At 42.2% G+C, this 16,999-nt stretch overlaps 1 protein-coding gene across 11 annotated transcripts in view; it reads left to right on the forward strand.

Moving 5' to 3' along the window:
- The first annotated feature begins 21 nt into the window (after positions 1-21).
- SFI1 (SFI1 centrin binding protein) overlaps positions 22-16,999 on the forward strand; it is a 27,083-nt gene continuing 10,105 nt past the window's right edge. For 2 of the 11 annotated variants that reach the window (XM_033075417.2, XM_033075416.1), the window contains exons 1-17: positions 1,778-2,492; positions 4,420-4,599; positions 5,631-5,702; positions 7,399-7,503; positions 7,660-7,754; positions 9,238-9,355; positions 9,977-10,079; positions 11,029-11,185; positions 11,944-12,105; positions 12,523-12,593; positions 13,282-13,374; positions 13,678-13,775; positions 14,062-14,143; positions 15,065-15,243; positions 15,474-15,549; positions 16,307-16,402; positions 16,826-16,902. In XM_033075417.2, coding sequence (XP_032931308.1) covers positions 2,473-2,492; positions 4,420-4,599; positions 5,631-5,702; positions 7,399-7,503; positions 7,660-7,754; positions 9,238-9,355; positions 9,977-10,079; positions 11,029-11,185; positions 11,944-12,105; positions 12,523-12,593; positions 13,282-13,374; positions 13,678-13,775; positions 14,062-14,143; positions 15,065-15,243; positions 15,474-15,549; positions 16,307-16,402; positions 16,826-16,902 — 1,784 coding nt within the window. In that variant the 5' untranslated portion in view covers positions 1,778-2,472. The other 9 variants (XM_033075406.2, XM_033075413.2, XM_033075408.2 and 6 more) reach the window with 8 other exon arrangements.

Consider the following 16,999-nt stretch of genomic DNA (forward strand, 5'->3'; position numbering starts at 1 on the left):
TGCCGCCTGACCGCGAATCGGCGGCGGGAGGCGCTGACGGCGGAGGCCGTGCTCCCGCCGTGTGTCCCCGCTGCCCGCCGCCCGCGGAACCGGCGTGTCACTCTGCGAGCGGTGCGGTGGGTGAGGAGAGGAGCGGGGCTCGGAGAGGGCCTGCAGGCAGTCTGGGCGGGCAGCCCTGCGGGGGAGGCGGCCGCCGGCGGGATGCGGTGCGCGCCTTGTGCGGGGCGGCGGGATCGGCCTGTCCCTGTCCCGGCACTGTCCCCGTGTCGCCTCAGGGGGAGCGCGGGGTGAGAGGAGGGCGGGAAGCGGCGGGGCGATCGCGGCTGAGGGCGCGCTCGGCGGGCGCTGCCCCTCGCCCCCTCACGCGCGTTCGCCATGGTCACTGGCGGGCTCGGGGGGGCTGCCCCGGAGCGCCTCCGCGTCCCGCCGTGCGCGGCCCGGCTCCCGCGGCTGAGCGGGGTGCTCCGGCCGGGTCTGCCCCGCTGCCCAGCCCGCCAGTGTGAGCGCAGCGTCCCGGTGTTCTCAACCCGCACCGGGCTCCTGTCAAATTGGAGTCCGGCATTCCCGTAGGACAGCAGGACTAGATTGGTGCAGTGAGTGGAGCATCTTACTCGGAGCCACCCCAAAAGTCTTTCAGTGCTTGCTAATAAGGAGGAGACATTGTTTTCATTATCAGTTTAAGGAATTTATTGAGCGAGATCGCCTGCTCCGTTTGCATACAGCTCTGCCCCAGCACTTGCTGCCACAGGAACCCGGCAGGGCCTCACGTTTCCAAACGCCTTGAGCAGAGAGATCTGTGTAGGAACAACGAATTTCTTGTAGGATCTGGTGAATAAAATGTTCTCTTCCCTGATCTCTAATGAAGTTGAATACCAGAGTTAAAATCTGGTTACCTATGGAATGAAAGAAATATATGAGAAATAAAACTTCTCACCATTTTTCGTGACAAAGTGCTGCATTATTAATGAGGCAGCACTGTACCTACTGCTTTCCAAACAAATACACAGGGAGACTCCATAGCAACCAATGAGTCACCAGCCTAGAGCTCAGTGGTTATTATGAGATGCTGTAGGCTTTGAGAAGACCTGAACTATGTTGTGTTTCACTGTCACCTTTGTTCACATCGCTTTTGTGAGCTAAAATAGGTGTTTTGGCTCCCAAAGGCACCCCTGCCACACGTGCCTGTTACTTGATGCTCACAGCAGAAATGTCCAGGAGCACAGAAGTGGCAGAAGACAGTTTTTTCCCAAGTGCAGATACAGGTCCCTGCCACGGCCGTTCAGCCGCTTTCCCTGCACGGATCGGTAAATCCCGGCCACAGCGTGCCTGTGCCCGGTAAATCCCGGTCACACCGGGGCCGGTCCCGGGGGCGGCACCGCGCTCGGCCCCGCCCCGCCGCACGGGGGCGCTGTCCGCCCGCCCGCCCCTCATGGCGGGGCCGCCTCAGGTGCCGCTGCTCCCTCACTCCGCCGGTTCCCCTCTCCGCTGCTCTCCCTTTGCAGTGCTTTCCCCGCTGCTGTCCGCCCGTCCCGTGTGCCGGTGCCGCCGGTTCCCCTCTCCGCTGCTCTCCCTTTGCAGTGCTTTCCCCGCTGCTGCCCGCCCGTCCTGTGCCGGGATCCGCGGCCCCCTCAGCGGGCCGGGGGCGGCTGCCGCGGTCCCTCACGGCGGGGTTGTGGAGCAGCGTCGTGTGGGTCTCCAGTGTTTGTCCACAAGCACAGAAAGCGTTCAGGGTATTGTTACCTGCTGAAAGGAATCTCCAGAAAAATCTTGTAGGGTATTTTTTTATTACGTTTGTTTCGGTTTTCATTTGCTTGTGGGTTTTTTTGTTTTGTTTTCTAACTTAACCTAACCAGTGCTTATAGGAAAATCCACTTTGTCTCTGACACTTAAAAGGAGATGCCAAGCCGTAGTTCCAGGTGCTTTCATAAAATCGGTCTCTTCCCGGGACCTTTGGAAGTCGCAGGGTTCCATGCATAGAGAATTCTTGCTGGAGCTAGGTGGAACTCATTGTTTTCTCAATTTCTCAGAGCTTGTGAGGGAGAGGAATGTAGTATTAAAAGAAAAAAAAAGGGGTGAAAAGGCTGCTGATGGGTGTCACCCTTAGTTATTAATTTATTTTTAAGTAGGGGCACATAATTTGGAGTAGTTTACTTTTTGCAGCACCTTTCTAGCACATTTTTGTTTAAATGGGCAGGATTGCTGCCTTAGGATTCAAATGGTTATGACTTTATTACCATTAGATTAAGCCAGCACAGTGTTACCGAGTGAGACATGCTTTTCATGTTAAACATCTGGAATTGCATTGTACTGTTTGAGTGGAAGTCATGTCATTTTTATGATACAGGCTGCATTTAGCATAGATCCGTGTGATGGATTCATCAAAAGTAACAGGCACCAATTTATGCTTTGTCCAAAGTTAATAAACAACACTGCAGAGCAGAGAGTGCATTTGTACTGCAGGCCGGAACTACAATGGAGAAATTCAGGAGCAGGTGAGCAGTAATAAGAAGCTACTGTGTTAAAGACCTCAGCTGTAATTTATTTTATATTTATGACATCTTAAGATTTCCATGGCACAGCAGAAATTTGAGTTATTTTCATAAAAGGGCTTATTAGTCTCGATGAACTTTGTTAACCAGAAAATGTTCCTCTTAGAAGCAAAGTAAAAACCAACGAACACCCCACCCCCAAACTGATAATGAAACAACTTTATGTGAGTTTACATTATCATAATATTTACATATAAAACTGATGTTCTTGAGCTTGAGATATTAGACTGAAACATAACTTGGACATAGCTGTTGGCCCTACCACAGAATTTACTCCATGTTAATTTTCTTATTCTTCCCTTGCTTATGCATTCTGAATATACAAGGGAGAAATGATCCTTCTTTGACTCTTTATTTTTTATGGTCACTTGCCATAAATTTTGGGGGACATAAGCTGTCATAATGAAATATGTGCAGCACACAACAATGTTTCAAATAGAGAAATAATCTGTTTAAAAGTACATATGTTGGAAAATTATTAGATATTCACACACCTTAGACTTTAATTCAAAACTTCTGCATGTTTAACTCAAGGTTGATTTTTTCCAACTCCTTTATGTAAGGTTGTTACTGCATATGGTCAGACCAGGTTTACCTTGGGAGAAGATGAGGTAGGTTCAAAGGGAGTTGGGAGGTGTGTACAAGAACTTGTGCTGAAAACGTTTTTGCATCATATTTAAAGTGCCTGAAACTCCTCCTGAGAAGTTCATAGAGTTGCCTTAACTGCACATCTTGATGTGAACAGAATTCTTTTGTCTGCTGGACACGGCCTACTTCTTTCAGAAAACATTCAGATAAAGTTTTATAGAACAAGAATTTCTCACACAAAATACAGATCTCATTTTCTTCCATTACTTTTTTTTTTTTTTTAACTCTTTGCAGCCTGCTGGAACAAGCCAGAAATATTGTATTTTCTCCCAGTGATTTGTTGTTAATAGTGGTTATTCAGCTGAACTTTTGAAACTTGCATTGTTCCAGTCACTTAGTGAAAACAACATTTTTTTCTGGCTGCAGTCACGTTTTCCCTAACTCAGTTCAGGGTATTATTAGGGTGAGATTTCAGGTTATCCTCTTCTTTGCCTCTTCTGGAACTCAAGAATGTGTTTGTGGTTCTAATGTGCAAATTTCCAGGGTGGTGGCAGCATTTGTTTTGGGAAAGAAGCTTCAATGGAACCGGTGCAGCAAGTTTTATCTGCATTGGGTTTTTTTTATCCTTGTTTTCAGAAAATTACTAAGAAAAAATACTTAGAATTTGTAGAAACACACTTGTTGTTTTTCAGATTAGAACTACACGTGAAAGTAAACTGTGTGATGGAAAAATATGTCTAATTTTGTTTTTTAATGATGAATATGTAAAAAACAGGAAGAGATTTTCAGTTTGTTTTTTTGAGACACACAGTTAAATTATGAACAAAACTAGGAAAAAACTTGTAAAAGAACATTTTATGTTAAAATTGAAAGTTCTCACTTCACTACTGCTCAAGAGAATTTATCAGCAGTAGACAGAATACCTTGCTATGTTTGAGACTAAAAGGCAGAAAACCACAGTCAGAGCTTCTCTGTCAAGACACCTTTGTGTGCACACACAAATGTATTTGAAAGATTTTTTTTCATTTCAGCTTTAGAGGAGGAAAGAGTTGTCTGTGACAGGATTGCACTGAAATGAACCTTCCTGGTTGTGTTGGGGAAAGTTTAAAATTCCACATACTGAAAAATACCTGATAAAGAAACAATAAATGTTTTAGCATTTTGTAACTGTCATGTTCTGGATTTTAATAAATACCTTTGTTACAGACCAAACTATTGAAATAATGTCACTTCTTTGCAGGTGGTAGAATTTTCCACAATATATTTCTCCTTTCCTTTTAAGTTCAAAAACCCTGATGATGCATGAAATCCAGCAACCACCTGAGCATCAAGTTCATGCAGCTGGACAATCTGTTACTCCCCAGTCTGCAACACATGAATTTCAGGACAGAGGTCATGACAAACCAGGTCAAGATGGGTATACTCAGAGTCAAAGAAGAATGTTAAAAAAATTCCAAAGCAGGTGATAAGTACAAAACGTATTTTTCACTAAAGGGACCTGGGATGTCTGGGTTTAGTAGTACCAGTGCAGGTTACAGCAGGAGTTTTAGTTCATGGCCATGGCAGACAGTTCTGAAGATGCCTTGTGGTAACTTGAGGACAAGGACTGACAGTCAGATTTCATGTATTTCTTTTCAAAGGCAAATTAAAAAATGGCTGTTTAACAATATTCTTTGATATACTGCTAGGTGTAATGATTTCTTCTTGCTGTCCTCTAGTGTTTTTTACTTGTTTCTTCTGTTTGTTGAAAGAATCTTGACAAAGGTGGGATGTAATTGCGTAGAGATCAAAAGCCCATCATTTGTTGAGCTGATGGAGCAGCTCAGACCTGCTGGAAGAGGGAGGCCTCCCCTCCTGGCTGTGCCTTGACTGATTACCTTGTGAAGCCTGTGGTGCTTCTTGGGGCCCTCCTGTGCCAGTCTGGAATCCATTGGGAAAAAAGGAGGGGAAAGGTGATAGTGTCCCAGTAACATATTAGTGAGCTAAGCTGGTATTGGGAGAAACGTGGAGATGTGGAATTGCTGAGGGGAGGGGGGAAGAAGGAAGAGCTGCTGGCTTCAGGAAGGGCCAGACATTAGATTAGCTCGAGTATTCTGGACTCAGCTGGTTGACCTGGGGGAAACAGTGATGTTACCACACTGAAACCTCAGAAAGGGACCCAGGCAGCCAGCTCCCTGCTCAGTGCTATCACTGGCTGGAAAAGGGCTGCTTTGAAGGCATTTTGGCTACCCAGCATTCCTAAAGAAGTAAAAGAAGTACACCCCAATTCAAGTTTTGCAATGATGCTTGAGTTGCTGAATTTATGAATTCAATTTATGAATTGCTCTGTTATAGGTACTAATTTCAGGATCTGAATATTTCATATATGCATTGATCTCTGAAAACTAGACCCTTACTTTTATTACTGAAACTAGAATAAAAATTCCTATTTTCACTACTGCCTGGGAATTTACAGAGGAGTACAAAAGCAACTAACCTTTCCTTATATTCCAGATATCTAGCAAGGAAGTTCTTTTATCTGTGGGCAAAAATGACATTTGGAAAAGTTCTCCCTTCCAAAGCCAGGTAGATGAAACTAGAAGTGGTTTTTTTTGTTCTTTTTTTTTTTCTTTCTTTCTGTTTGGGTGTTTGCTTGGTTGTTGTTGGGGTTTGTGGGGTTTTTTTGGTGTTTTTTTAAAATTTATATTTTTATTGTTTGTTTTTGGGTTTTTTTGTTGTTGTTGTTTTGGTTTGTTTTTTTTTAATGTCTTGGTGGTAAACCATTGGGCTAAGAGTGTACTGGCTGCCAAGAAAATATTTGGATGCATTTTGAGATCATTTGGAGATTTTCTTTGACTACCTTTTTTTGCTATTGCTTTTTTGTTTGTTTTTAATAATCATGGTTAAACTTTTATTAACCAAATTCATAGGAATTGTGTTTTGATAAATATATGTGCATATAAATGATGGGATGTGATTGGCATACCTTCTTTAAATGTAACTATTCCCAAAGTTATGATGACAGAGATTTCACAGACTATTCTGAGTTGGAAAGGACCCACATGGATCATTGAGTCCAACTCTTAATATGAAATCCAGTTAATATTGCTGTTTGCACTGTTCTTAATGTGTATGTGTATATGTTTGGTGTCTATCTGACTTGGAAATACCTGTGGCAGATAATTCCTTTTGCTGTGAGTGTTGTGAGTGTTCTGTGAGCTACTGAAACCCCATGCTTTGATGTTCATTTCTTGTTTTGCATTAATTTGCATGTTCATTCTTGCTTGACCACACCCTTGGGAACTGAAGCAATTCCCAGTGGGAAGACTTGCATTTGGAGTAAGATCAGGCCCTTAGTCATTCAGTTTCGTTTTTCTGTATCAAATATATTCTGTTTCTGCCTTTGTTGGTAAATGGAAGTTGTCCTGTGAACCCCACTGTTCCCTGTTGTCCCATCTACTGAGTTGGCACTACTTTGGCTATCAGTTCAACTCAATGATGAATTTATTTTTTAGGGGAAATGGATTTTATAAAGACTAGCAAGGAGCACAAGCAATAATGAATTGCCTTTCTAGATTTAAAAGTCCCCAGTTCTCCACAGCTTTAGTTTGTAATACCTTTAATGCATGTGCAATACCATTAATGTACCAAGTAAAAAAAATAACCTAGCTCACTTCTTTTTTCCTTTTCTGCATGAGTGCTTGGAATGACTTTGCAGCTTGGCTTGGGGTAGGTGGCTGTGTATTGTAACTTGTGAGAGGATTGATATGTTTTACTGAGACACCTCTAGGTATTCTGGGCCTAATTCTGCTGTTATTACATGATAAAAACATCAAAGTGTTATAAAACCTGATGTAGCTTTTGTATTTATATATATATATTGTTTTGTGTTGAAATAGCAAATAACAAAATTAGAAAGGAAAATACATGTGTTGTTATCTACTGTTCTGGTTGTTAGAGTGAAACACAGAACTGAGGATAAAAGATGTGAATAGGTCTCAAGTAACTGGTACTCTGATGTCTGACAAGTTAACAACATCTGTCTTTTATTCCTTGTCTTTATGTGAAATATTTACAGTCAGTAAAATTATTGCTTCTTGCAGTACTTCACAGAGTCTTCGAGTAAAGTGTCACAGTAGGGTAGTGGTTTTAAATGCAATTAGATGTTGTTAGGCTAATCAGGCAAGCCTGGAGAAGTGGTGGTGTAATCATTGAAACTGCTTTGTGGTCACTCTGGAAACCTGTATGATGTTTCTTCTATCCAAATCTTTCAACTGTTTAGATGTTTTTATGATCAGAAGATTCTTCAAAGAACTTTTGGAGAGTGGAAAGAGCAGTGGACAGTTTGCAGAGAAAAGCTCAGCCTCAGAGCAGACAACCATTACAGGTTAGTGAAATGACTTCCCATTGGGGTGTGTGTGAGAAATTTTCTGAAGGAGTTTTTATTATCAGAGCAAGTTCCATCTATAGTACATCTGGGCCAAGAGCAATGTTCATTGCTTATTTTCATGTTTTACTGAATGGCACTTCTTTCATTTTTCAGGCATTTACTCCTTAATTTGATATTTAAGGCTTGGAGAGCCTATGTATGCCAACAGCAAGGAAAGAGGAACAAGTATTATGTTGCAGAGTCTCATGGTAAGTGAAGTAATGGTAATTACCAGTATTTGGGGACACATGAGATGGGAGTTTCCACAGGAATTATTTACCAGAATCTGTGTCCCCTGTGCCTGTTTGCACCCTGGGCTCCCCCACCCTATGGCAGTGCAGTGCTTGCAGGAGCAGATGGCAGGGGGTTCTCTTACAGGGGTGCAGTATATAGATATTTAGGGATGCCAGTGAAAAAGCATAAGGGCCTCTCCATCTGCTCTGTTTGTTTTTGAGGGGCTGGCTTGATTTTTGTTTGGTTGTTTGTTTGGTTGTTTGTTTTTTTTTAATTTAATCACAATATGTTTCAAAGTAGATGTTTTTTGATTGAATGTTTTACTGGAATTCTCTATCAACTGTTGCTATAGACATTAGATAGTAATTCCCTGTGCTTTTAACTACACTTATTTTATGTCTATTGACTGTTCCTTCCAGCTTGTGTCTTGCAATTGAAAGAAGCCCAAATTTTGAAGTGTCCTTTGTCTTGTTGTGTAGGTTCTTTGCTCTGCAAAGGATTTGACTTAGAGCTTTCTGTGCTGGTAGCAGCTTTCTTGGTTCAGGGAATGTGTTTTGCTGAAGGGAGGTTTACCCTTCTTTAAAGGTGATACTGAGGATTTGTTCTGTGCTGGTTTGCAGAATAAGTTAACTGTTCTCTGCTACATGAATGTAGCCTCAGAATGTCCTAGAGGCTGACACCTATGGACACAAACTGCCAGGCTATGCAGACTTCCTTTCTTATGACTGAGGGCACAGTATTTACTGCAAAAGCTGTGTGTTACTTGGTCAAAAATAGAAAAAGGTGACCTGTTTCAAGGTAGGTTGATGCTTGATTCACAAGGAAATTCTGAAAAGGAAAAAGGTTTTTTGTGTGTAAGTGTGAAGGGGCATAGACTCAATGACTGTTTTTTCTAAGAACTTTGCTTTGATAGTATCAGTTCTGACAAGCCAGCCTGCTGTGAGGAGAATATGCAGTGTGCTGCACTAAGTGGTAAACTGGAATTTGTGACACCACTTCTGTTTTTAGCTGCATGACCAGCCTGCTAAATAAAGTTGACTTGTTTCTGGCTGATTTCTCTGCTTGTAGTAGAGAATAACTCTCGAAAAGCAACTGATGAACCTGATGAACTTTTTTTTTTTTTAAACAAAGAGAATCCTCTAATTCTTACCCAGTGCAGTCGTTATGCTGACTGTTGTTGTTATGTTCAGTTATTTCCCCTGTAAGCACTGAAGACAAAGCAATTATTGTCCAATAATTCACGGTGCTCTGAACAAGTGGCATGGATGGTGCTGTCAGCAATTCTGAGACTTCTCACTGTGACACCCTCACAGAGGGAGGGTCGCTGTCATTTCAGGCTTTTCCACAAGGTGTCCCTGCAGGTTGAGGACACACGAGTCGGGCGATCTGTGATGGAATGGTTGAGATGTGCCAGATTCCTGATGAATTTAAGATGCTGCCGTTTTTTGTCATGCACAGCCAAGAAGCAAACTCTGCTCAGGACCTGGCAGCAGTGGCTGGTTTATGTTGATGTTCAAAGGACAAAACATGGGATGCAGTCTGTGGCACTGGCATTCAGGGAAAGAAGCTGTTTGCGGTAAGGGTGGAATACAAACAGGCAGAGAGGCACTGACCATAAGACCATGGCTTTTATCTGTGTTATCTTGTCCTGCAGTGACTTTGTTGGGTGTTAGACTTTTTAAAAAGAATTCTTTTTCTTTCTGGGATGTACGAGTGCTTCTGGCACACCCACAGACTGTGAATTTAAGTGACATTATATAGCAGCTTGCCAATATCTAATGGGAGCCTTGAAGACTGACATTTGCAAAGGCATGCAGTGAGAAGACAAGGGGGAATGGCTTTAAGTTGAAAGAGTGTAGATTTAGATTGAATATTAGGAAGAAATTCTTTACTCTGAGGGTGGTTAAGGCACTTTTTAACCCAGAGATTACCCAGGGATGATGTTGATGCCCCCCATCCCTGGAAGTGTTCAAGGTCAAGCTGGATGGGACTTGGAGCAGTGTGGGATAGTGTAAAGTGTCTCTGCTCATGGCAGGGGTTGGAACAAGATAATCTTTAAGATCTCTTCCAACCCAAAGCATTTAGTGGTTCTTTGAAAAGATTGTTGTTCATACATTTTTCCAGTGAGATGAAAGTGATTTCTTGCACCAAATTATGGCACCTGTGTTTGAACTTGTCTGTAACATTGTTTTGGCAGCATTTCATGGGCAGTGTGGAGAAGACAACACTACCAGAAATGCTCTGGACATAAAATGAATGTTTTGGCTCTGCAACATTGGGCCCAGAGCCTGCAGTTTCGAGTAAGTCTCAGGAGCTTCAGCTACTGCCATTTCTAATGTTCAAGTTGCACACGTGAAAATGTTGCAGATTAATAAAAATTAAGCCTTGTACTCATTTGCTTTGCAAATTGCAGTATTTATGATGGAATATCATATCAGACATGGGGAAATGGTGTGAAGCTATGCGAGGGCAAGTTCAGATTGGACACTAGGAAAAGGCTCTTCCTGAGAGGGTTGTCAGTCCCTGGAACAGACTCCCCAGGGAAGTGGTCACAGCACCAAACCTGTCAGAGTTCAAGGTGCATCATGTCCAACTTCCTTCTTCTTGCAGGACTACTTAAAACTAGATCAGATGTCTGAGACTGTTGTCCCCAGATGAAGTGAAAGCAGCATGGGTTTCTTTCCTTCTTTCCTTCTTTCCTTCTTTCCTTCTTTCCTTCTTTCCTTCTTTCCTTTCTTTCCTTTCTTTCTTTCTTTCCTTGAAACTGTGGCTTTTTGTCCATTTCATTAAAAAGAAGGGATGGTATTTAATTTGACCTGCAGTGTAAGATGCATCATGACCTGTTTTAGGGCAGTATTCTGCTCAGGAAAGAAATTTTTGATTTGAGAAGTCTTATAGTATTTCCTGATGTGATTCCCTTTTATATGAAAATACTCTGAAAGAAAACCTGTTGGCCAAAGGAAAGTATTATATTGGCCTTTGTAATGGGAAAAAGTGTGAAAGTATTAAAAAGAGAGAAAAGGTCAAAGTTTTTTTCAATGCTGACATTTCTTTGGTATTTGTTTGGGTTTTGTTGGGTTTTTTCCCCTTTTTTGGGGGGGACCCTCATTGCTCATGGCTTTCACCTTTAGAACTTATATGGAATTTTCTGTTGTGTATGTGTTCTTCCTCTCCTCCTCTTTGTTCTACTTCCCTAATCTCATCTGTTTTTCCCCCCTTACTGCCCTTGCCCCTTAATTGTTCCTTCAGGCTTGGTTACAGTGGCGAGAGCTGTATTTATACACCCAGGATGAGAAGCAGAAGGACACCAGGGCAGTAACTCACCATCAACACTGGGAATTGAGGAGATGTGTGGGAGCATGGCTGGGATACATGAACCTCCACAGAGTAAAGAAACGCCAGAATGGTGAGTGAAAATGGTGATGACTCGGGACAGAACAGGGCTCAGGCCCTTTGCTGAGGGCACAGTGATGGTTTTTCCTGTTCTAGGAGACACTGCAATGTCTCTGCCCACCAGGACATGAGATGCAGCTTGGGCTGTACACTGTGACAGGCCTGGCTGGCTCAGCTCATATACTGCACTGTCAGGAAGATCACCTGCTTTCCATAGGATTTTAAAAAAAAGTTTTACAATTCCCTTGATGAAAACTTTTATATTGTCTATTGTATTTTGACTGAGATATCTGTGAGAAGAATACATTCAAGACTTTGATCAGTCAGTCTGTGGGTTTTCTTGATAATGAATCAAATCACAGCTCCTATGGGATGGTAAAAATTATTACACCAGTTCATCCCCTTGAATGGGAATGAGTTCAAGTACTTATATTAATTGCTTTTTGGTTGATGACAGTGGAAAAGAATCTGGCTTGGATATGTAGGAACTAGTAATAGGGGTATGCTGAAATGTAAGCAAGTTTGAGTATGTTGAACAAGTCATAGAGTGTCCTAACTTCCCTCTCTTAAGTCAGTACAGTAGGTTACTGCTTTAAAACTGCCTTTGTGATCAATAGGAAGATCTGTAACTGAGCATTAATGTAAATTCTTGTAACCATTTTTCAATGTTAGAGCTCATGTCACCTATGAACCAGTGACTCAGATGCCAGGATCTGATATGAATGAGCCTAGGACAGAACAAGCCATGAGTGATTTGTGTTTGTCTTCCAGAGCTGGCCCAGGAGTTTCACCGACGCCGGGTGCTCCAGAGGTTCTTCTCCGATTGGCAGCTGTCATGGGAGTGCAGGAGAAGAATACATGCTCACCAAAGGGACCTGGAAAAACAAGCAGCAAGGATTGCCTTGTGGAGAGTCTTTGCACACTGGAAGCATTGTATCCAATCTGTGTTTAATCCCTAGCAGAGACAAGCTTGAAGCATTCCCGCAGGGGGAAGATCCAGTTAATAGGCAGGAATGTTGTGCAGTGATGTGAGTGACAACAAACATGTCATTAGAGAGGTGTATGTACTGCCACATTAACCATTCATTAAACTGTTGTAATTACAGTATATTAGCAGCTGTATAAGAGTATATTAGAACCTGCAGAAGATAATTTATGGTTGTTACTTAAGAGTGAATCAGAAACATATTGTGATAAGCCAACAAAATCTAAAAGTTTGACTGTAGTCAAAACTTCTGCCCTAAGTTAAGTGCTGGACATTCAAACACTGAAGCAGATTTAGGTGGAGATGTAGTGCCCCCCTGTGGGAGAAGGTTGTTTCTGTGTAGAGATACTTTAACTCAGTGACAGATGTCGTGCTGTGTGTGGAAGAGGCTCGGCAGTGTGAGCTGGCTGAAAAGCACCACAAGTGTCACCTGTTGGTAAGAGCACTGTTATGTGCCAGGTGGGAGGGGCTGTGGAGTGTCCCTGTAACACTGACAGTGCTGTGTGGGTATTAAGTGAGAGATACACCAGGTTTCTAAATTTCAACTATTCTGGAATTTGCCAGTTGAATCCAAATGAGGAAACTGGTGAAGTAGATTCATCTTGAAGGTGTTGGGTTACCTGCTCCCTGGCTATTCCACCATGAGATTGCCTTTTCCCCTTGATTTTTTTTTTCTTATGCTGTTTGCTACAAGAATTATTTTTTTTTCTTTGCAGTAATGTATGCATGCTGCTTTTCACATGAGACCGAAGACAGCTTGCTTCATGTGCAAGTAGTTGAATGTTTTGGGGTTTTGTTTAGGTTTTAGGGTACTTTTAAAGAAAAAATAAATCCCTGAAGGCTATCTGAAAGGTGGACACAAGCAAAGCTTCAGCTTTTTGGAGCTGAGCTGTTTTCAAGGTTGGATCAGTACTGGTCATTGAAAGAATAAACTGGTTTGGATCATGAAGTGAAAACAGCAGTGATTATAAAAGCAGGATGATTAGTGATTTGAAGCAGGGTGCTCTCATAATGCTATTTACTGTGTTCTGCCCCCACGCAAGGGATTCTAGGATCGTAGATCAGTTCTGAATTATCTGATTTGGATTACAAATGAAAGTTGTGTTTATTTCTTGTTGTTACGGGAACTTGGCCTTAAGGGTCTTCGGCAGAATGTCCTGGACACTCGTGTTCAGCGAATGAGAGCAAATCTGTCATCCCGTCAGCACCGAGTTACAGTGAGTTTCACTTTGGTTCTTGTGTCACTTCCACTCTCACCTTTATTGTTCTTGGGTACTAACAGCCACAGAAAATCTGTGTGAGTCAACTACCACACTTAGATATGTTTAGTTTTTCATTTCCCTGTGTTTGTTGTGGATTTTTTTCTTTTACCAGAAAAGCTTGTAGGAAGTTATAAAGTTTGGTTTATAGAGCAGTGCAGGAGGCAGCTATTACAGTATGCAGTTTCATTAGGACTTTAATAATTCTTCTTTTCTCTTGATATCTTTGGGGGGTTTTGTGTCTTTCTTGTTTTATTTCAGGTGCTGCAGAAGTACTGGAACCGTTGGAAGTCCCGTTTGGAAGAGAGGGAGGAAGAACAGGAGCAGGCCTTAACATCAGTGGCTCATGCCCGTTACAGGTATGCAGAGAAATATTAATACAAATTTGTACAAATGTGGAATCTGTGAGCCTTTGGTTCTCTTCTAAAGTATGGTAATATCTTTGGGGCATGACTTGATGGCAATTACTCTGATATTTTCCATGAGTAGTGAACAATTTACATCTCCTGCTTCTCTGTGGAACATAAGAAGGAGATTGGTTAAGCCTAGCTCTAAGGTTCGTTTAGTCAGCTGTCATTTATAAAATCAATATGTTTACTGAAGGAATTCTCTCCTGTGCTGACATTGTCCCTTTTTGCTTGCCAGGAGGGTGTTGATGAGACAGGTATTTGACACGTGGCTGCTGAAGGTCTGCAAGCTGCAAGAATATCGAATGGGAGAGAAGAAGGTAAATGTAACTCTTGTACCTTGCTTAGGAAATAGAGGGGATGATTTCATAGTCACTGTCTGTGAATATGTGTTAACATGAGATGGACTTGGTTGTTGTAAATTCTCTTTTTCTTGGTGAGGGATCAAGTCAAGGGAAACAGATTACAAGCAATATTTACTGATCACCTTTTTTAAGTTAACCAGTTTGTTATAATAGAATCAAATTATTATTAGAGGATTGCCATTCACATGGTTCCTTCATTTATTCTCTCACCCTGTAAATGTATGTGTGCTCTCTCTCTCTCACACTGTCTCATAGTTACTTTGTTGAAATAATGGTAATTAATACTAAATGGCCAGCCCCAGCCTATGTAAGACGTGCCGGGTTGTACTGAGAAATTAGCTGCTTCTAGGTAGGTGTCCATAAAGTTCTTTATAGGACCCTTCATTTTCTAATATAATGTATATAATATATTCTAATATATATATATGTATATAGTCCTGGAGTCTTTGCATGTAGCAGCCTCTGTGGCCTTCATGTGGTCTCTTACACAACTTCAAGTTGACAGCAGCACATGGGAGTGTCATTGTGCAGATATGGCTCACCCTCAGTGGTGGGAGATTATCAGTTCTTGTACCTTCAACAAGTTTCTGGAACTTACTTGTTCTTAGGAGTCCTTCACATGCTATTTATCAGCTTGTGCTTTTCCCCTCTTTGGCCTGCTGTTTTTTGGTAACAGTTCCTCCATCAACATGCACACAGGTCCCTGCAGAGCACGTTACATAACCTCACCGCAGAGGGGCTTTGGTGGTGTGTCCATTACTGTTCAACCTCAAACAAACACTGGGGGGTTCTATGAATGTCATCTCTAAGGAGTTGTTTCTCATTGTTTGTAGCTACCTGTGCTGTGCATTCATTGCCACCTTCCATCCATTGCAGGCTGTCCTCCATTTCCAGAGGCAGCTCCTGCGCTCCTTCTGGCACCGCTGGTGTACAAGAGCAGCTGCACATTTGGAGGAGCAGGAGGGCTTGGTTCGTGCAGGAGATCACTACAGTAACCAGCTGCTGCTAAAGGCCTTCTGTCTGTGGAAACAAAAGACTCAGGAGAGAGAAACAGAGTAAGAACTTTTTTAAAACAGAATAATTTGGATTGGCCGTGTGGCAGCCTACTTTGGGCAAACAGAATTTAATTCACAATAGTGCTCACTCCTTTTTTGTGCTTTGGAGCCTACTAAGTTGTCTTTCAGTAAGTGAATTACTGAAAATAACAAATGTGGACTCAAGTCTGTGCTAGAAGTGTCCAGTAACATGGATTGCATTGTAGGACAAATAATTATTTTTCTTATAGGAGGCTCAAGGAGGCAGAAGCTTTAAGATTTCACTGTTCAAAGTGTCTGCAGCAGACTTGGAACAAGTGGAGAGAGGTGAGAGAGTTAACAGAGGGGGAAGAGTATGAAGTCTTTGTTATGTTTGAATTGCTTGTACCTATATGGCTAGAAGTTTAATTGTTTATTTTAAACACTAATAATTCCTAAACTCTCCTCCCTTTTCATGTGGATAAAACCAGTTTGGTGTGGGTAGAGCAGGAGCTGTGTAGGGAAGAGAGGAATTCTTTTTGTTCGTGTATCTAGATGGGGTGAGAATAGGAATATGGTTTAGATGTACCTGGGAATGTAATAAGAATTATTGTGATGAAATTGTCCTTACCCAGTACTGAGTGTCTCCTTCTCAAAACTTGAGTCAGAAGTTTGCAGCCAGGCTTTTGTGTGTGGCCTGTATTTGTGTTACATGTTGTAGCAACCGCTGTCACAGAGTACTTTCATGGTGGTCTTTTCCTTACCGTGATAGCAGATGTGCCTTGCAGCATCTCTTGAGAATCTATGAGAAATTTTATAGTTAGAACTGCTATGTTGATGCAGTCCTGGTTGAGTGGTTTCCATCAGTCTTCAAAGAAGATTCCAAAGGGCAGGAAAAAAAGCACCTCAACCAGGCCTTTTGGGGACATAGCAGAGTGCAGCACAAGTTTGAGTGAAAAGCTGTTACAGCACAGTGAAGGATTGCTGTCTCTCCAAAGACTGGAAAATGGTTCATTTACCTCCTCACTCTACCATTACTTGTTTTCCCTCCTTCATGTGTACATATATTTTGTTTTGTTTTTTTTTTCCCATTTCCTCCTTCTAGTATGTGGGACATCAGCGTGAGAAATGGAGGAAGTTGGTGCAAGCAGACCTGCACTATCGACATGTGTTGCTGGGCAAGACCTTGGCAGCTTGGAAGGTGGGATGGAACAGCCTTTTTGAGGCACTTGTCTGTATGTGCTGGAGTGTTTGAGAGCTGAAGAGCTCCCACACTGCTTCACTGGAGGTACAAACACACCATGTGCAAGGTAGAAAGGAGGCTGTTGTGTGTAGGGCTGTATGAGCTCTAGAATTGCTTTTTGGAGCAGAAGAACCAAGGTAATCACAAGTGTAGCACTGGTGAATGGTGTATCACAGCTGGCATTAACTGTTGTGTAGTGACTGCTTGTCACAACAAAGCAGCATTTGATTTCAGTGGCTGTATTTTTCCCCCTGTACTTTTCTGCCAGTGCTACTTATGAGCTAATAAGAGTTAGATGCTAGTAAGAGTTTCTAGATATTTCCTTTCCTCACAGGTATTAACAGTTGAGGTAAATTTACCTCTCAATACTATTTTTTTCAGATTTACCAACAAAACATACAGTGCATTCTGTATCAAGTAGCTGAGAAGGAGAAACAGCACACTCGACTGCTGCTGCGGTGAGCCTCTTCCTAGACAGCATGAGAAGACTGGCTGCACTGCAGTCAAATTCATTTCTTTCTTTCACTGCCACCTTTGTAACTTTTTGAATGTTGG

This window comes from Catharus ustulatus, chromosome 18, assembly GCF_009819885.2.
Source record: "Catharus ustulatus isolate bCatUst1 chromosome 18, bCatUst1.pri.v2, whole genome shotgun sequence".
NCBI lineage: Eukaryota > Metazoa > Chordata > Aves > Passeriformes > Turdidae > Catharus > Catharus ustulatus.